At 37.8% G+C, this 20,409-nt stretch overlaps 2 protein-coding genes across 2 annotated transcripts; one reads left to right on the forward strand and one right to left on the reverse strand.

Annotated features, from left to right (window-relative positions):
- Positions 1-133: 133 nt before the first annotated feature.
- LOC117293508 (malignant T-cell-amplified sequence 1-like) lies at positions 134-4,565 on the reverse strand. Its single transcript, XM_033775855.1, has 6 exons — positions 4,476-4,565; positions 3,511-3,663; positions 2,698-2,792; positions 2,048-2,181; positions 826-893; positions 134-624 (listed from the first exon to the last, which is right to left on the reverse strand). Exons 1-6 carry the CDS (start codon positions 4,484-4,486, stop codon positions 540-542), a joined length of 546 nt encoding a protein of 181 aa, XP_033631746.1. The 5' UTR covers positions 4,487-4,565; the 3' UTR covers positions 134-539.
- A 43-nt stretch (positions 4,566-4,608) lies between these two features.
- On the forward strand, positions 4,609-20,335 carry LOC117293509 (CWF19-like protein 2). The gene is made up of 15 exons (XM_033775856.1): positions 4,609-4,709; positions 6,306-6,410; positions 7,550-7,678; positions 8,208-8,309; positions 9,186-9,314; positions 10,594-10,797; positions 11,544-12,419; positions 13,845-14,099; positions 14,492-14,632; positions 15,411-15,620; positions 16,186-16,302; positions 16,721-16,876; positions 17,402-17,482; positions 18,443-18,544; positions 19,579-20,335. Exons 1-15 carry the CDS (start codon positions 4,620-4,622, stop codon positions 19,720-19,722), a joined length of 2,841 nt encoding a protein of 946 aa, XP_033631747.1. The 5' UTR covers positions 4,609-4,619; the 3' UTR covers positions 19,723-20,335.
- The last annotated feature ends 74 nt before the right edge of the window (positions 20,336-20,409 follow it).

A 20,409-nucleotide genomic window follows, 5' to 3' on the forward strand; every position in this document is an offset into this window, starting at 1 on the left:
TCAATTAAGTGAATTATATGTTTCATTGGGGACTAAAAGAGTTTCCAAAATGTGACAGCTGTCACAATTTCATAGAGCTGCTGAAGCACTAAAAGAAGCTAAGCACAACAAAGTTATGCTTACCAGAATGTGGTCACCAGCCAAACAACCATGTCACATGTATAATCTGTGACTGGTATCATGCAGAAATTTGTTAAGCGGCTCTATGAACTAGGGCCCTGGACGGTATGGCGCTCTGTCAGATTGTAAACAGGACACAGTGCAGTGGCTGCATTCACTTGACAGAGACATTGTTAGACTCGCCAAAAGAAGCTTAAAGTAAACATGATCTTCAGGTTAATCCTGTAACCATAACTAACATAATCCATCAAAACTCAACCAGTTAACTTTTAAACTCTGAAAAATTGACTGGCCTTGTTTCAAGTACGGTTGGTTTAGCTATGCATTAACCAATTCCATCAAAAAGAAGCCACACCGGCCCGAGTATTAAGATGGAAACAGAAGGGATTAAGATGGAATTTTAATGTTATTGTAGAACGTCACTTCTTGATACTCTTCATTTGCCATAGACCGTCTAGTAAGTAGTGGATGTTCTCGACTCCCACACCTTTGTTGACTTTCTTACTGTAAACAAAATAAAAAATCACAACCGTTTTAATTCCAACTGAATTGAAAGAAACTGTATGGCTTAATTAATGGGTCTTAAAATTTAGATCAAACAGCTCAGCATCCCTTGTAGACAAATAATGAGTGCTTTGAGACGCCCTCGGGTGTAATAAAGCACTATATTATTGAAACTTTTGTATAAAAAAATTACAGTCTTACATGTCTGTTGCTGACATCTTCATGACTCCAATGGCCAGGGCATGTTCCTTTCCTTCAGCCATGATCGCCTACACAGGATCCAAATTAAGGAATTGAATGTCATTGATACAATGTCCCTAAAGCAGATACATCAAGTTTTTTTTCTTTAAAGTTACCGACAACAGGCATGCAACTGCCCGTTGAAAAAAAAGGAGAATTTTTTTCAAAGGCACAACGCAAACGCCACGGGACATGATACCCACAATGGTACCCTAGAAAATGTTGAGGTTTATTATGCTCTTAGGTGCATTTTTAGCATGTACTAGGCTTATTTTACATGATTGTAGTTGTACACTGTTAATGGCAGTAAAAATAAATTTTTTTAACGTCTTGTTTTTTTCACGTTTAAAACTAAAACAAAAAAGCTGTACATTCAATAAATGCCACGTTAAATGTCATCCAACAATTTTCACCCGGTGCTCGAATACTAGTTTAAAATAATATTTTTAACAAATCATCTTGGTACCATCGCGGTAAACAAAAACAGTTGATTATGTTAAGCTGTGAAGAAAGTTCTTTCTCATTTTGAATCGGGTCTTGTAAAAATAATCCTGGTCCAGTACAAGAGGTGTGAGCTACAAGCCATGTTGTCTTGTACACACCCCCCCCCTCCCCCACCCAACCTTTCCCAATTTTGAGCCCTGCTAGAAACGCCATAAGCTCAGTTCATACTTTAAAGCCATTACAAACTTTCGGTACAGAAAAAAAAAAATTTAAAAAAAAAGTTCACAGATTTACAAATAACTTACAGGGTTTACAGAAGGTAATGATGAAAGACTTCTCTTGAAATATTATTCCATGAAATGCTTTACTTTTTGAGAAAACACTAAAACAATATCAATTCTCGATAGCGAGAATTACGAATTTATTTTGAACACATGTCATGACACAAGAAACGTGCGGAAACAAGGGTGGGTTTTCCCGTTATTTGTCCTGACTCCGATGACCGATTGAGCCTAAATTTTCACAGGTTTGTTACTTTATATAGAAGTTGTGATACACGTAGAATGGGCCTTGGACAATACTGTTTACCGAAAGTGTCCAATGGCTTTAAGTGAAAAGCAAATTTTCTTGCCTCACAATTGGAAAACAAACGGCACAAACCAATTACATTGCATCATCAAAATTTGCTTCCGATCACTTTCGTGTGAAGTCTGAAATGGACTCCATGATTAAAGGATACGACAACGGTGTCCTTGTCCGTATCCACCATTTTTGCACCCGGTGATGTTAAGCCTGGACACATGATGTTAGCGCCACTCAACACAAACTGGATGGCACCCCTATCGACCTGCTGATGTGGAAGGATGAAGGGATCTAAGAGAAGAGGACAAAACACAAACATATTTCTTGTGTCAGTTTAAAGGGAGGGTATACATTTGGTAATCACTCTTAAAATTAGTGGCCATAAAAACTATTGGTTAGAAGTATAGCAGCTTTCGGTAGTATAAAGCATTTCAAGAAACATTTAATTCCGCTTTTATGGCAAGGATTTTTCATATGAGACGTAATACTTCTCAGAGAGATTCCTACAGGGCAGTTCATCCTACATGGACATACTCGCTCCGGATTGTTGGCAATATCTAAAAAATTGCGACCACCTTTTGAAATGATACATACTGTATTGTATACATCTACATAAATGTAGGATTAAAACCATTGATTAGTTCCACAAATCTCAAGGTAACCGTTGTCTTTAAAGGACTCTGAACTCTTTGGAAGCTTTCGATCTTAACTGTCTCAGTGTTGATAGAGGACTTCTCTTCCTTGATTTACTTTTATTGTGGAAAATCTGCTGAGCAGACCTGATCTTTCTTTGATACCATTCCTTACATTTGTGAAGAAGTTTCAGGGTTGGCATAAAATCATCTCGCTGCTTGAAGAACACTGGCTCCCCTGCTATGGCTAGAATCTCTATACGTTCATGACTGTACATGAAAAATATAAAACCAAGGATCAATATTGAAACATATAAAGTAAGATTTAAACTGCCTCTAGCAACTGGGACAACCTTGGTGGTCTAGTTGGTATGACACTGCTCTAGAATTGCAAGGTCTTGGGTTCAAATCCCACCCCAGTAATATGCCTGTGATAGTTTACACAGAGTAAACAGTGCTTACCGGATCGGTGTTTTGGGGTAAAATGAATATTCTTATACCGAACCAAATTTATATAAAACAAATATTATATGTATAAAAACATATTTTTTTGATAGACGCACCTGTCGATATATTTCTCAAAGAGGGTCTGAAATTCGGAATGATAGGAATGTTCTTATTCGGACTCAATAATTAGTCTAGCGCGAGTACATTGAACAACTGGAGCAATCCTCTATAACATTTAACATTTGCCAGTATTCACTCATGTGGGATTGCTCAGTTTTAAGTTACTGATTTTTTTCCCTTACCATTTTATCAGTTTAATTGGCTCTTTCTTAGGCAGGATCAGGGCTCAATTTCACAAAGCACTCACATTCATGGTAAGTTAAATTGTCAGTACAGTACTAAGTTACAGATCTTAGTACTTCCTCTTTGTGAACTCGGCCCCTGATCAGTGCAAAGTTCTTGTCGTTTCTTTGTCCCTAGCCCGTCGTTCGACACTCTTCCTAAACAGAAAGCTCAGTTTTAATTTTTTCCTTTTTCTTACCATTTTATCAATTTAATTGGCTCTTTCTTGGGTAGGATTTGATCTAAATAATCTTTAATATCTGGGTATTTGTCGAGGAGCTTTTCCCGAATACTGCGAATGACGGATGTTTTGACTTGGGTTGTTCCTGAGATGTTTTCCTTCTCATCGAATCTGCAATAACAAAATATCATAATTCTTGTCAATTTGCAGTTTTACAAAGTGTCAGATTGAAGGTAAAGACTGAAAGTTTGGATGTAATAATTGTCATTCTTGGTATTGCTCTTCTGCCCAGTAACTGAGGCGCTGTACTCCTTTTTTTCGAAATTTTGACATTCTTGGTCGTAATAGCTCCTTTTTTTCGAAATTTTGACATTCTATACTAAAACTGGAAAACAGCGCCCCAGTTATTGGGTCAAAATTTCGAAAACGGAATACAGCGCCCCAGTTATTGCCCGCGTATTGGGTCTACTTCTGCCATAATTATTTATATAGAATCCTGTGTCCTTTCAATACAACTCGCATAACTAGATTTGACTCGATCTTGGTCTAAGTTTCTCTTTCTTTTTAAAACCAAAACAAATTATCATCAAAATAGCTTCTTATTAATATACTTCCATGCTATTGTTGTTTTCACACAAAATTTGCGAAAAATCATTATACTCTGTTATGAAAACAAAGACAAAGTCGAACATAAGATTTTCCAAGAAGCTCTACTCAACATATGGAAATGGTACCATTTGGAATCATAAAATGAAATGTCATTTATTTAATGACAGGCGATTTGCTGGGACTGCTCTTCTGTTAAGTTTTAACTTTGAACAGATGTTGTTCACTTAAAAACATGAATTGAAATTGAATATTATGAGTCATGACAAAAAAAGCAAATAACATTTCACTTCGTTATTTTTGGAATATCACACTTTACCAAGCAGTTCAATCTAAAAATGAAGCGTATGTCATTTTAAAACACCATATTCACTTACTTTTTAAACATCGTGACGGCTGGAAAAGGTTAAACCATTGTCAGAACATGCAAAACATCAAGAATCTACACATTCACATGTGCAAAAATTTATTTTTTAGAACAGCGCCCTCTAGTGAATATTTGAATTTGGATTTTATTAAAAATGGCGGCCCCCATTGAATTCGAGAGCCAGGTTGAACTGCGGAGGAAAAGGGACGAAAAACGTCAAGCCCAAGCAGTTATTTTGCAAGAGGTAATTCTTGAAGTATAATTCTTTCATTATGTCTTATTTGGTTTATTGAGTGCTCGTTTCAACATGTTCAAGGAATGCTTGAGACTTTGTTGAGTGTGCGATATCTTTTTTGTTTTTTCCGCTGACTGTGTTTGGCGCAATCTTTGACATTGTCCTTTTTATTTAATTCGCGCGGTGTGCCATTTTGTGACGGCGCAAACTTTGTTCAAGTTTTATTCTGCATGAATGTTTAATTTGCGCAGGATAGCCCAGGCGCAAACTTAGAACACCCTGAGCTGAGCCTGAGGTCTTTGTCATTCAATCGAGAAAAGAAGGGAGTTTGCGTCCAGTTAATTAAACCATAGTTAAAGTTTTGTATTCTGAACCTTGGGAAGACTTTCAAGAAACAGGTCTGTCCATGAACTGAGTGTAAAAACTGTAACTTCCTCGAAATTCTTGTGACATAAAAAAATAAGCAAAGCCAGCAGAGCCAGAGTCAAGACAAATCACTAATTCCTTGTTGTCATTTTTATTTGGTGATGTTGGGCGCAAACTAGCCGCGCGCCCACACGCTTGAAACTTGCACGGGCAAATCTTCTAGCTCGATCTTCTAGCTCGATAGTCCGAAGGTTCAATGGTCCGAAGGTTCATAGTCCGAAGGTTCGATTGCACAAAGGTTCGTTGGTCCGAAGGTTCAATAGTCCGAAGGTTTGATAATGATAGTCCGAAGGGTCAATAGTCCGATTGACAATAAGGTACGATAGTCCGAATTGACAATAAGGTTCGATCGTCGATTCGGACTATCGGACCTTATCATCGATTCGGACTACCCAACCTTCAGACCTTCAGATTAATGAACCTTCGGACTATCGCATCAAATGTTCGGATTAACAAACTCTTTTTTATTTTCGGACTAATGAACTCCCTGTTATGGAAAATTTGTGCGTTCGGACTATCGCACCTTCGGACTATTGAACCTTTGGACTAACAGACCTTGGACTATTGGGCGGACACCGGCCACACAAGTGGGCCTACTGCACAGTTAAATTTAAACCTGTTCTCACAAATTTAAATTGGGCCATCAAGTTTGCCTGCTCAGCGGAGGCTGAAGTTTGGGCAAGGATTGAAGTTTGCACCCAACATTTACAGACAATTTTTCCCTTAAATTTTCTGTTAAACTTAAAAATAAATTTTCTGTTAAACTTAGAAATAAAATTTGTTTAAAAAGACAAATACATGGCGCGCTTTTTTTGTAGTCTGACATTGACAGTGTTTATAAAATATAAACCGCCGCTGTTTCTCAAAGGGAAGTATTGATGCAAACCGCGTAGTGCATGTAAATGTTGTGCCTCCGACGCGCAATTTTATTTCTGTGGTTAGACTTTATAGTGCAAAAGTTGAGAGCGCAAATTTTTGATTGGCTTTCAAAGATCGGCTCAACATTTATAATTTTTCTAATCAATGAATTTAGACGACGGACAGGTGAGGTGAGTTACATTTTTATGAATTTTGATTAAATGTCATCTGGCCCCTGAACTAGTCCCACTAGTGTGGCCAAGTGTGTCCTTGCAACATTGCTTTTAATATTGCCCCAACCCCAACTCTTTTCAATTACAGGCTAAGGCGATTTATGATAAAAAGGAACGAAGGAAAGAGGCACATAGACTAAAAGGAGACGATAAATGGATGTTGACATCGGTTACTGACCGCATTCAGGCTGAGGTAAGGATAACCTTAACGCTTCTTCAAGTTAGGCTGTGTTTGAATTGCCGGATGTGGCAGTGGCTTTGGACGGATCGTTGAAAGTCCAACCAAACCTAACACCTCACCAAGGGCCAACTCCATAAAGCTGTTTAGCAGAAAATACTGCTTAGCATATTTCTTTGCTAACCAAAAATTGAGTGCAACAATGTAAATTTTATATGGAATTTTGGCTGGTAACCAGTTTCTGTTACCCCGGTAACCAAAATTGTTCTGTGCTTAGCAAGTTTTTATGCTTACAGGCTTTATGAAATTAGACCCAGGTCTTGGTGTATATAGGTATTCTCATACTATAAGACCACAAGGTTTACATACTCTGAAGAGGATGTAGAACAGAAGGGTTTAGGAGGGTTATTAAGAGTTAATTACACATTTATAAGGCATAACCTTTTTCCTACTATAGTCTGATTTCCGATTTGTTTTCTCCTTGGGTCAGAACGATTGTGATTAAATAGTCTGAAAAGTCTGTAAAAGCCTGTATAGACGATGTGACCTATGTTTACATTCAAACCGCCCTCTGTTGACAAAACACTGTATACGCCATGTTTCGCTGGGCAAAAAGACGCGTAGTCATGGTAAGAATGCACACACTTTCACGCTGGCTGCCATAACACAAAGGTTTTGCCCGGCGGTATGCGCGCGAATCATGTTATGGTTTTCGAGTGACGTCAGAGGTCACATCGTCTATAGAGATCCGTCTGTGTACCCATTATTGTTCCTACCTTTTTCGAAAAACAAAATACCATGCCTGATGTGTTCCGTTTCTTAAAAGTTAGCGTCAGATAACAAATTTGACAATTATTTTGTGCATTTTTTTTTTCAGAATTCAACAGGATGTTATCTTTATACTGTTTTGATTGATTATATGTTTATAGGTTTTTCTTTTTATCTTTGAAACAAAAAAATTAAATGAAATAAAACCAAGTTAAACAAATTCAGTGGGCTATTTGGTTCGTCTCTTTTTCTTAATTCTGGAGGGATGCTACCTTTAAATATTTTTTTTTTAATAATTCTATGTTTGTAACTCTTCAAAAAATGGAATGAAATAAAAACAAATTCAATGGATTGAGCCAAATTTTGATATTTTTTTTTCTGATCATGGTGAGCAGCTGAAGTCCAAGAAACACAAGAAAGAGAAGAAGAAGAAGAAAAAAAGAACGAAGGAAAAGAAATCAAAACAAAAGCATAAACACCGGGAGACGAAAAGTGAATCGTCCTCTGATGATGAAGTAAGTTGAAGATGAATTGTTAAAAGAAGAACACTATATCATTTGAGACTTTGTACAATGAAAGCATTGATGCTTGCATTCTAGTACTCAATGTTCAAGTTACTCTGTACAAAATTACACATTTTCTCCCAAAATTATAGCATTTTAGAAAATAAAAAATTTTAAAGTGAAGTTTTTTTCACTACTACCAGCTGTATAGACCCCCTGTACATTGTGGAATGCACCTCCGAACAATGCGCATCTACAATTTCTGCATTTTAGGGAATCAATTCCTTTATGCACACTTTGACACCCAAATTGACTCCAAAAATTGGTGGCAGGATGGACACATGTAGGTGCGTGGCGTGGGGAAGATGTCTATGCCATGTAATTTATGTGTAAATCTTTGAGTATTTATTTGTTCAATCTCACCTAGACCCAGTAACTGGTATTCCTTTTTACGAAATTTTGACATTATCTGTCATCAAAATTTCGAAAAAAGGAATACAGCGCCCTCGTTACTGGGTCTTAATCTTACCCTTTATTACAGGATGACTCTGATGAAATGCAATGGGTCGAGAGTACGTCTACCTCATCCACTGCCACAAAGCAAAATACTGACACGCCACAAAAGCAAACTAAGACAACACAGGTATGATAACAGCTCTGCTTCTAGCTTTTGTTTCTCTGAATAATGTCTGGAAAAGGTGTGCAATGATAGTTGTATCTTATTTTTATTGGCCGAGCGCTTGAGAGCACTGGACTCAAGCTCTGGTGTTTCTGATCCATAAATGGTGGGTTGTTTCCTTGAGTACAAAACTTAACCATGATTATCTCTTCAGTCTCCTGAAGATGACTAGAGCAAGCTAGTCAAAATGATGAGACCAATTCAAGAACTGACTCCGCGGTAGTGCAGTTGATTACGTTCCTATAAGCTGAAGTAGTAGTCCCAGCCAATGTTCTATACCTTCCGCCCGGGTAGTGGTTGAAAAAGCAGGACAGTTCTTTTCAGAACTGAGAAGTCTCCAGAACATCCGATAAATCTACTCCGCAGTAATGAAATAAAGAGAGACAGTTCTCTAAAGAACAAACTCTACCTGTCAAGTAGATACACACATTGTGTTACCGCAAACCAAATATATATTGATACCTCACCATGCAATGCCTCAAATCCTATACATGATATTCAGATGGGACAATAAGCTGTAGGCCCTGTGAACAAGGATTTGTTATGGTTGTGTACTTTAAAGAAACCATAACACTTTATAGTGGAAGAGTAGGGGGTTAATCCAAGTGTTTATGGTTCATGTAGCAAGCAGTCATTATGATTAACATCCTTGGTTTCATTGCCAGAAATAGAAATGTTACACATAATTGTTTGTGGGTGTCTTCGCTCACTGCTTCATTCTTGTTATTTAGTAGGTTTAAAAATTAAAATTTTTGCAACACTTCAGTGTCTCGTTTAACGCTAAGTTTAAATCAATCTTTCGTTGAAAAAAAAATTGTCTGAACTCATTTTTCTTGACAGAGAGAAGACTGGATGAGTAACCCATTTGACCTGGCGACGTTTTCTCGTGATGATGTCAGGAAAGAGAAGGCATCTAAGATGGATAAAGAGACAGAAAAGGAAAAAGAGGACCGGATGATCTTAGATACTGTAAGTTTTGGGAATTAGATCTCAGTTTGGATGAGTCCCTGAATGGATTGTTAAACTGGTTTTACAAAATAATAATAACATTTTTATATAGCGCTTTATCACAGCGCGAAGGGCGTATCAAAGCACTTCTGATATTATTACCCCTGGTCACCGGGACATATATATTATTCCTTAAACCATCTCAGCTCCCTGGGGAGTATACAGCCGGTGCTGCAATGATTTTTGTCTGAATTTAGTATTTTTTTATATCTGCTGAGTGGTTACAAAAATGCTGTAATCTCCTCCATCAAAAAAAAAGATGCCCTTTGATTTACTTATCTAGCTCTGATGTTACTGTTTCCCGGTCGTGACACTTGTGTCCTTGAGCAAGATACTTTACTATGATTGCTTCTCTTCACCCAGGGGTATAAATGGGTACCTGCGAGGGAAGAAGTTGATAGTGTGAATGAAAAAGCCTTTGGAGCACTGTAAAACGGTAGCCCAGGTTGAATACAACTCCCATGGAGCCGAGAAAGAATAAAGGGATGTTATTGGCCGAATGACCAGGGGACTAATGTAAAGCGCATTGAGACGGTGATTGTGAAATGCGCTATATGAGAATAAGTTGTTTTTATTATTATTATTATTATTATTATTATTATTATTATTATTATTATTATTATTATTATTATTATTATTATTATTATTATTATTATTATTATTATTATTATTATTATTATTATTATTATTATATCTCCTTGAAATCTATAACCCCAAGTCAGCAAATCTAAAATGCTAAATCCCATTGATACAAAAATTGTAAAATGCACTGCATAAGAACTATTTATTATTATACACATATTGACTGGCAATGAGGTAACTAGTGTATGTCTATGCCCCTGAGGGACTTAGGGACCTATGTCCCTCTTTGGTCACTCACAGGCCCGAGGGGGAATAGACATTTACTAGTTACCGAATTATGCCAGTCAATATGTGTTTTATAACACGCCTCGGTCTTAAATGTGAAATAAGAACAGAAGTCTGGAAAAGAAAGGTAGTTTTGTAGTTGCTGTTCACGGCTCACATCAAGAGAGGGCGCTGTAACCAGGCAATACTATAAAAGACTATTGCCCGTCGCAAAACACGCATGTGCAATCACTAGACTATATTGTTTCACTCCACGTGACCGTGTTTCGGCCAACCAGAATACAGAACAAGCAAGAGGTGTGGTATAATTATTATTATTATTATCATGAAAAGGTTTGATTGTCTAACTCTTGCCTTGTACCTTTATCCCCAGCCTGGTCAGTCGGAGAGAGAGATTAATCCATTCTGGAAAGATGGAGGTAAAGGTCTCCCTGAGGCTAAGCGTAACTTACCCGCAGTCAAGTCAGGCATCGCTGATGGAGGTGCTGGGTGGTTGAGAAGGGCATTCCAGAGGATTGTTGAACGTTCCGGGGAAGAGGGCAGATCGGTTGCAGACCTTGCTGCAGAAAAATGGGGTGTAAGTTAATTTGTTCCTATTATTAAACAATGATTTCTATTAAAAAGCTTTCATTTAAAATAATTTGTGATTACTCATAACTAATAATAAGCACTCAAATCCTTCTCCCAATGGCACTCATGGCGCTCAAATGGTACCCCAGGGTCCACGTTCATAAAGCTGCTTTGAAAATTGTCTGCTAGTCACAAGTGAGCAGGACACCAGTCACAAATTGTACATGCGACATGGTAGTTTAGCTGGTTACCTTATTTTGGTAAGCATAATTTTGTTATGCTTAGCTGCTATGAAATTTGGCTCTGATCACTGGGCCATTTATTTTGTTCCTTTAAACCTTTTTGACTCCCTTTGGGGTATACAGGCTCTGCTGCCAAATTTATAGCACGCCAAAGCTAAATCAATCACAAGAACCATCTCTGCCCTCACGGGTACCAATTTGCTCCTGGGTTAAGAGAAGCAATTATGTTAAAGTTTCTTGCTCAAGAACACAAGTGTCCTGACCGGGATTCAAACCCCTGATGACCGGGAGGCCTGAAGTTGAGTCTGATGCACTGATCCTCTCGGCACCACTGCCTCTCGGCCACGAAGCCCCACAAGGTAGGACATCCAAGTAATTTCTTGGTCTGCATTTGCCAAATTGGGTTTTTGTTTTAAAATGTTTTGCTCATTGATATTTTGATAACCTTCATTTTATATTTTCTTGTGTGTTTGTTATTTATTTTAACTTACTTTGTTGAAATTGTTTGTAGTCTTTAGAGAAATACCATGAGCTGCTAGCAAAAGCAGAGGGTGAGGATGACAGACAGCGTCACAGAGACCGAGACAGACCCCGTCATAACAGGGACACACATAGAGATACACACCCCAGGGGAGAGAGGGACGAAGGGAAAGCTAGAGAACCTCAAAGCAACCGACACAAAGATAGAGACTATGGTAGAGATAGTGATAGAGACTATGGTAGGGGAAGAGACTACAGACATCATGACAGACCAGGAGGACCAAGGAGCAGAAGCCCTGAAAGAGATAGTGATAGAACGAGAGACAGACACAGAGATACAAGGGGTGGGGAATCAAAGTCATTGAGTGGAAGGACTTTCATGCGACCGGGAGACTCTGATGAAAGGACGAGCGGAAAATTGAAATCTTTTGAAGGTATGAGAGGGATGTTTAAGAAGCCCGGGGATGAAACGTCCGATAGGAACATCTCAAGGAGAGACAGATATCGTGATGATGATCGGAGACGAGAAGATGGCCCGACACCTGGGTGGAAGAAGAAGACATTCATAAGACCGAATGAAGACAGTGAGAGGTCACCAAAGATATCCTCATCAAGAGCATCACCACCATCATCATCAAGAACTTCATCTTCATCATCAGGAACTCCGTCATGGAAAAAAAAATCATCAGTAAAACCCAACGAGTCAGAAAAGACATCAACAGCGATCGTTGACAAACCCTCTGCAAGGCCACCTACCAGTGAGTCGTCGTCGTCTAGCTCTGAGAGTGACAGTAGTAGTGATACTGAGGGTGAGAAATCCCCCTCCCCACCCCCAAGGAGTCTGAGCGAAGCAGAGATGAACCAACTAGGTGCTAAGATTGTCAGAGCTGAACTCATGGGTAATGAGGTAAGATACACTACTTGGATTTTTATATTCACTTTGTGAGTTTGACTCATACTAAGCTAACCACTGAATTCACAATGACTAGAATAAGTATTGTCGTCTAGTTACTGAAACACAATTTCTTGATTTGTGCAAATCATAATCATAGATATTAAACTAAGAGAAAGTTCTTGATCAATACTTTTCAAACACTTGATCGTTTTAGTAACTTGTACATTTTTCGTAGATGTGAACATAATACTAAGCTAACCACTGATTTCACAATGACTAGAATAAGTATTGTCGTCTAGTTACTGAACCACAATTTCTTGATTTGTGCAAATCATAATCCTAGATATTAAACTAAGAGAAAGTTCTTGATCAATACTTTTCAAACACTTGATTGTTTTAGTAACTTGTACATTTTTCGTTGATGTGAACATAATACTAAGCTAACCACTGATTTCACAATGACTAGAATAAGTATTGTCGTCTAGTTACTGAACCACAATTTCTTGATTTGTGCAAATCATAATCATAGATATTAAACTAAGAGAAAGTTCTTGATCATTACTTTTCAAACACTTGATCGTTTTAATCATTTGTACATTTTTCGCTGATGTGAACATAATATTAACATTTATTGGAAATGTTGTTGTTGGATATATCATAGTACGCAGTTAAACCGGGTTCATACTTTACGAGTAAGCAAATGCAAAGCAAATTTGTGTCACGTAATAATCAGTACGCAGTGTTTTTCCAATTGTGACGCAAGAAAATTTACTTCGCTTTTGCATGAAACATGAGCCTGGTTTTATCATATAAGGAATTCTGTAATTGTCCAAAACTTTTGTTTTCTATTTTTGTATTCTTTTCTGCTGTATTGCTGTATTGTGGTTTGTTGTATTTCTGTCAGTAGAACAACCATGGATAAAAAGCTCAGTCTGTTTTTGTGGTTGCAATCTTTCAGGAGGCACTTTATAATTAATTTGTTTTGAATAATATAATATTAAGTGCAATTTCATGTTACAATAATACAATTCAACTTGTCCTTAATTTTACATAAAAACAGACCAATATAAAATACTAAAGTTAAAAAGGGGTTATATGGTACAATAGAGAAAGTGTAGGCCTAAATAGAAAGTGAAAAAGTAAACTCTAGAACAATAAAAGAAAGTAGGAAGTTGTTTAAAATTTGAATTGTATCTACTTTTTCCCTTTTTTTGTAGGCCTTCTTTTTTTTCTCGTGAAATTAACAAATGAATTTGAAAACAAAAATACATTGATAAATAAAACTACCTAAAGATAAAAATTTATATTTTACTTAATGAGGATAAAAGTGTTGAAACCAATGGTTCTTTTCAGAATCACCACAACTCAATAAGAGATTATCATTACATGGTGTTACCGCAAACCTTACTATATCAATGATAATTTCATTATTTTTAGGATCTAGCAAAACGATTGAAAGCCCAGCTTGAAGGAGGCCGTCAAGCCAAAGCCGCCCAAACCACCAAAGGCCCAGAGAGAAAGGGTCAACAAGCCCAGGGTAGCAAGACGAGTAAAGAAGCTGGATCTGAGAATGAGCAAGAGGAAGTGGTGTTAACACTGACGGATAGAACCGGTCAGAGCTGGCCGGTACCGGAACAAACCGGTTTGGAATCCAATGACAAGGGCAGGAAGAGAAAGAAGAAGAAGCAAATTGTGAGTTTGACTCAAAATTTAAAGTGGAAGAGAAGTAGTCCAGGGGCTGATCCAGGTTTGTCGGGAAGGATGGTGCAAAATTTGGGGGCTAATTACCAAACTGAAATTTCTCAGTAATGGTGCTGTTGCTTTATCATAAGTTGTGTATGGGGCCGATTTCTGCACGTACGATCACCATTCTCCGCCGAATTTATGAACTAGCTATAAAGCATAGAATGCCTGGTAACGTGAGTATGCACGTACACAAACCAAAATTCCCTACTAACCTGTAAAAGGCGCTTGCCGTAAGCGTGGAATTCCCTGCTTCTGTAAACACCGATTCTTTGCTACTGGTCAGAATGGATTAAACTGTCCCTGGTATTAACAAATAAAGTTTTCATGCCGTTCTGTAGATGGTGACTCATGACAAAGACGGCAAGAGAGAACGTTATTTTGGTGACGATGATCAGCAAGAGTTGAAGGACATGGTGAGGAAGGAAAGAATGACGTCTAGCCAAGACCAGCTGAAGATGTTTAACAAAGTAGCCAATAAGGTATGTAGGTTCAACAGTGTTACTATGGGCTTTTGACTTGCACCCCGAACAAATATATTGATGCGCAATAGAGTGTATTAATGTATGTGTTTGGCAATGTCCTTTTTATTTTTATGATTATTATAAAATAGGGAGACCGCCAACATAGAGCTAGATGACTCAGTTTGGTAGAGTGCTGTAGGGTTAATCTTGAGGTTGTTGGTTTAAGCCATGCTCTATTTAATGTGTCTTCTACCCAGAATCATTGCAAAGATGTGTGACAAGCTCTGTACAGGCTTAACTGGCTCCAATTTAACAGAGCTGCTGTAAATCATAAAAAGCAGCTATAAAGGCTTAAATAAATAATGCTTACCAGCCAATCAACCTTCTCAGATGTGCAAATTGTGACTGGTATTCTGGTCATTTTCTGCTTAAGTAGCATCTATAACATCGTTGCGGTAACCACTGCTGAAATATTACCAATCCCAGTGGTCTAGTTGGTAAAACGTCTGCTCTAGATTGGCAAAGGTCATGGGTTCGAATCCCAACCAAGTAATATGCCCGTGATTTTTGTTGTCGAAATTCTGAAAAGTACTGAGTATACACACATCGATGTAGAGGTATAACCATAAATTAATGTTCTTTATCTCCGATGCAAATTTAACATCTTTTGTCAAAAGTTGTTTATTTTTATTGGGGCGAACTATTATCTGAAAAAGAACTCTTCGGAAAACTGATAAAATGAAGGATGGATCAGGACATGGCTCGACCGAATCTTTGTTTTCGCTTGTCTTTGTAGGCGCTGGAGAAGTTGACCGAAGACTACACCCTTGATGATATGTTTGTCTCCACCGCTGCCCAGAAGGGTTCTAGTGGACAGGAAGGATCTAGGGATCGAGCCGCTGCGATCAAGCAGCATCGTAGCATGGCTGCTTCTCTAGCTAACTGCCCCTACTGCCTAGACAGCACAATCATGCAAAAACATCTCATTATTGCGCTGGGGATTAAGGTACTTTTGCTTTTGTATATTTTAAAACTCCAGCAGCCGATTTCACGAAACTTTACGCAACTGCATAAGTCCACAATGTTTATGGCGCAAGTTGCTTCATAAACATTACGCAAGTGGACTTATACAGTTGCATAAAGTTTCATGAAATCGGCTACTGGTAAATATTTATTATTAATCAAGAGGGATCTTCTTATTTGTTGATTTTGATTAACTTTACAAATTCATACACACTTATTATTTCATGACCTTTTGAACATTTTTATGAATATGAAAATACAATTAATGACCTTATAGCAAGTAGGATTTGAAACATTGCATGGTGGAAATGTAACTAAGAGAGGTTGATCAGTAGGCCTATGCTCTGATCGTCTTCAGGCGAATGAAGATGATCAGAGCATACCGATTGAAACACTGAGTCGTAAACCACCGGTTCTTTTGAGAACCACTCCTTCTACTCAAAAAACATTCAAGAGAACAATGAATGAAATGACATCCATTTTGCACTAAAAAAGGCTGAAGTGTGAACCAGGCTTAAGTGTGATTATTTGCCCTTTCTATTTTGCAGGTGTATCTGTGTGTACCAGCCAACCAGTCTCTCACTGAGGGTCATTGCTTCATTATTCCCATGCATCACACATCATCCAGTACAGCCGTTGATGAAGATGTCTGGAGTGAAATACAGGTAAGTGTGCTCATACACGGCTAGGAAACCCATGTTTATTGATGACAAACAATAAATATAGTAAATAATAATAATCTTTTTTTTATTATCATGCTTTCCACACCCGAAAGGCATCCTACATTGCTTCCAACATTATTCCCCCTAGTCACTGTACCATTTATTTGTACAGTAAATATGGGCTACTAAGCTAAATCAATCACAAGTACCATCTCTGGCCTCACAGGTACCAATTTACCACAGGGTGGGGAGAAGCAATTATAGTTAAGTGTCTTGCTCAAGGACACAGGTTTCCCGACCGGGATTCAAACCCACACTCTGCTGAACAGACACACCAGAGCTTTAGTTCGGTGCTCTTATCCTGTCGGCAATGACACCCCAAATTACAGCATTTTGCATTATGAATTTCTTCATCTTTTAGATCTATCGTAAGGGTCTGACTAAGATGTTTGAAGATCAAGACAAAGATGCAATCTTCCTTGAGACGTGTATGAAAGCTCGCAGTCAAAGACACATGGTGATCGAATGCGTACCAGTTCCCAAAGAAATTGGCGACATGGCGCCTATATACTTCAAGGTAAATCAATCTCAACTAACCTTTGAACTTATTGGATCTGGACTCGATTTCTTCAAGAGCTAAGATTGGTCTTAAAAGGAAAGGTATACGATGGATAGTCACTCTTATTATTGCTTTTAGCAGGCTCAAAGTTCCTGAGCACCATTCCTGATTAAACCCGTCCGAGTTTGCCATGAAGTTCGTAAACAGACCATAAAAGTCGCTACTCTGTTCTCTCTGTTCGCACACAGTTTAGGCCAGTTTGGCTACATTTTTTCATAACGCAGTGAGACTGAGTTCGGTGTGATGGAGGCTTTAACCACCACTAACAGGTTTCACCAAATATGAAATAAGAAAGCAATAGCAACATTAAAAAATGTATATATATATATAATGACATAAAAGGAATCTAGAATTATAATTAAAAAAATGTAAAACAAGAAAACACATGTAAATTAGAATGTCCTACATACAAGAAGATCCTCATCATTCCACAACAATATTTTAATACATTGTGTTTCCTTATTTTTTTTAATTCAACTAAAGAAAGCTATCCAGGAATCGGAGTCAGAGTGGACCCAAAACAAGAAACTTGTGGACACAAGACAAAAGAATATCCGTAAAAGTGTGAGTTATTTTCTTCTGTTAGGCCGACGCTGGAGAACAATTGCTCAGACGGTTGACAGTTCTGTTCCTACTTATTACTTGATTGAAGACATGAGCAGTTCTGGAGTTTCATCTTTGAGTGGGCACTTCCAGTGAAAAATCTTAAATCTGAAAACCTTGGCTCAGTTTCACAATGCAATAAAATCCATCGTAAGACAAATTGTCAGTATAACCCTAGTGATTGTGCCATCACAGTTTACTTAGCAACTACAATTGATTATTATTATTTTTTTATATTTTATTGTTTGTTATGCACGTCGCCAGACACACAAGGCCTGAAGGCTACTTCAAGGTGTGGGCTACACCTTTTTTTTTTCAGAGGCTGTTGCCACCAACTCCTAGGGCTGAAACAGGGTTATTTACCCCGTTTACAGTCCATACGGATGTAGGCTTGGGTATCGTCAGTCCGAAGCCTGGCCAATAGAGCAGAGAAAGCACTGCCTCCCCAACTAAAATTAATCAAATTTATAATAAAATTAATAAAATTAAAGTTCTTTGTAAAAACGGCCCACGGTCAATAGAGGCCACAGCCTCAGTGGCCAGGCCTGCTTGTCATTCTAGGCCTGCATGGGTTCAAAGATGTGTTGTTTACTTCTTACCGATTTCAATATTGAAACTGGGTTGTTTTTTAACAGATAATAAAAAGATTGTCAAAGATTAAGACATTTATCTGTAAGTAAAAACTCACCAGTAATCGGTTCTTAATTTAGACACTACTGGTCTCTGTCTTGTATAGGCTGGTCTCAACTACAACTGAGAGACACTTTTTATATTGTATGTCTGGGACAGGTCTCGAGACGAATCTCGAATCTCAAGACCACTATTTGCTTGTCTCAGCCTTGGTCTTGTACATTGACACTTTTGACAAACTCCCATTTGGCAAGATTAGAAGAACTCATAAATTTGGTTTCTTTTCTTCAGATACCTCAAGGTTTTCCGTACTTCAGCGTAGACTTTGGTTTAGACGGAGGTTTCGCTCACGTCATTGAGGACGAGGATGTGTTTCCTCATTATTTTGGAAAGGTAATTACTTCATCATCTTAGAACCACAGGCCAATTAAATACAGCCAATATGCAGAAAATACTGCTCAGCAATTTTCTCTGCTAAGCAAAAATTACAGTGGGGAACCAGTCACAACAATGTAAATTTATATAATTTTGGCTGGTACCCTATTTCTGTCAAGCAATACTTTTCTGTGATTAGCAAGTTTTTGATGAAATTGAGCGCACATCACATAATGCAAATCTAAGGAACAACCAGGGTCCGATTTCATGGCTCTGCTTACCTAAGTATTCTATGCTAACCCGCTCTATAAATCGCTTATTTTTATGGGCTGTAGCACAGTGTAAGCACAGAGTAGACCCAACCGGTGATTGTTGTCATGTGATTCATAGAGGTTGTACAATGTAAACAAACCAATCAAGCTACACACAGTTTGCATAGAAAAGCATGGCTGCTTTTGAGTGCTTCTGCTGTTAGGTTGGAAGTAGCCATTTTTTAAAAACACACTGCACGCTTGCTTGCTTAACTCTTTCATGCTCTGATCCGTCGGTAGTGACCAGTTTAAACAGAAAAAGACTGACCAACCACATAGTTTTCAGAATGGGAAAGATGACTCTTGAGGATTTTATGTGAACTGTTTTTGGGGGGGGGGAGGGGCAGTTTGCAAGGTAATGAATAAACAATTAAGGTGTCCATATACATGATCGATTTGTCACTAAAATAAATCGTGCATTGAAGGGTTTTAAATGAAATAAAAATGATGAATTCATTTTGAAGGCAGTGCAGTTGCTTGCCTCAAAGTTACCTGTAAAAATGAATTTGGTGCTCGATGTTTGTCTTTATTGTGTTCTACAAAAGTCCCCTGAAACTATTGACGTTATGTCTTTAAGAATAAAAATGTTGTCTTGACATGAAATGCCGTTATAGGTTTTGCTTTTTGGGTTTTGTTTTTCCAACCGTGTATGGATTCCAAACCTACAATCTCTGTTGTAGGACAACCAAAGGTTATCTTTATTTATATGACTTTGTGCCCGCTTTGTTTCCATGGCAACAGGAAGTAGTCGGAGGGATGATGGATTTGGAGCCGCATCTTTGGAGACGACCTCACAAACAGAACTTTGATGATCAGCGTCGGAAAGTGCTGCAATTCGGAGAGTGGTGGAAACCTTTCGATTGGACTCAGAAAATAGGCAAATAGATATAACACCAATCAAATGTGTGGGATAAACAGATGTTTACCACGGCAATAAACTTTGCATCAAATGGATGGAATGATTGTCTGAAGTTGCCCTGGTAACAAACTTTGCATTTTTACTGCTAAATTATTGTCTGTGATTGTTTCAAGTCATTTTAACATTGTATTTCCGTTTTTTTTTGTATAATTACCCATGACTGAAAAATCATCCACATCTATGTAGTTACACTACAAGGTTTAATTTCAGTGTGTCCTTTGTGTTGTGGATGACCCTGGTTCGCATCCCCAAGGGAGCACTTTGTGGACTTTCCCTAAAACAATTATCTTGGTTTTTCCTCCCACATTTTAAACTGAAAATTCTTTGTCTTCTCTCTGTGTTTGTTTTGGCTAGTTCAGTGATTAAGTTTGCTTTCCTAAGAATTCTTGGCTGCACAACCATAATTTATCAATGAAAAGTATATTTTCTTTTTCGCAACAAAATCAGTAACCACATTTTTGTTTTGACTTCATAAAATTAATTAGAGATTGAAACCAACAAACACAATAATTCTTATTTCAATAAATTACTTTGTTTTAATTGTTTTCATCTTTTTCTGGATGAAACAGAAGAACATACAATTACAAAAATAAATTACTTTTTCAATAAATAAATCTTAGTTTTATATTTTTATGTTCAAACCTTGCATCTAA

The sequence above is a fragment of the Asterias rubens genome, chromosome 8 (genome assembly GCF_902459465.1).
Source record: "Asterias rubens chromosome 8, eAstRub1.3, whole genome shotgun sequence".
Lineage (NCBI taxonomy): Eukaryota > Metazoa > Echinodermata > Asteroidea > Forcipulatida > Asteriidae > Asterias > Asterias rubens.

Excerpts from the sequence above, each read along its gene's own strand:
- LOC117293508 (XM_033775855.1), bottom strand. Across the intron at positions 2,793-3,510 it reads CCAATTAAATTGATAAAATG|TCATGAACGTATAGAGATTC; the intron begins GTAAGAAAAAGG and ends TTTCATGTACAG. Across the intron at positions 2,182-2,697 it reads CCTGAAACTTCTTCACAAAT|ATCCCTTCATCCTTCCACAT; the intron begins GTAAGGAATGGT and ends CTCTTCTCTTAG.
- LOC117293509 (XM_033775856.1), top strand. The coding sequence starts at position 4,620 with ATGGCGGCCCCCATTGAATTCGAGAGCCAGGTTGAACTGCGGAGGAAA. Across the intron at positions 9,315-10,593 it reads ACCGGATGATCTTAGATACT|CCTGGTCAGTCGGAGAGAGA; the intron begins GTAAGTTTTGGG and ends CTTTATCCCCAG. Across the intron at positions 14,633-15,410 it reads TTAACAAAGTAGCCAATAAG|GCGCTGGAGAAGTTGACCGA; the intron begins GTATGTAGGTTC and ends TTGTCTTTGTAG.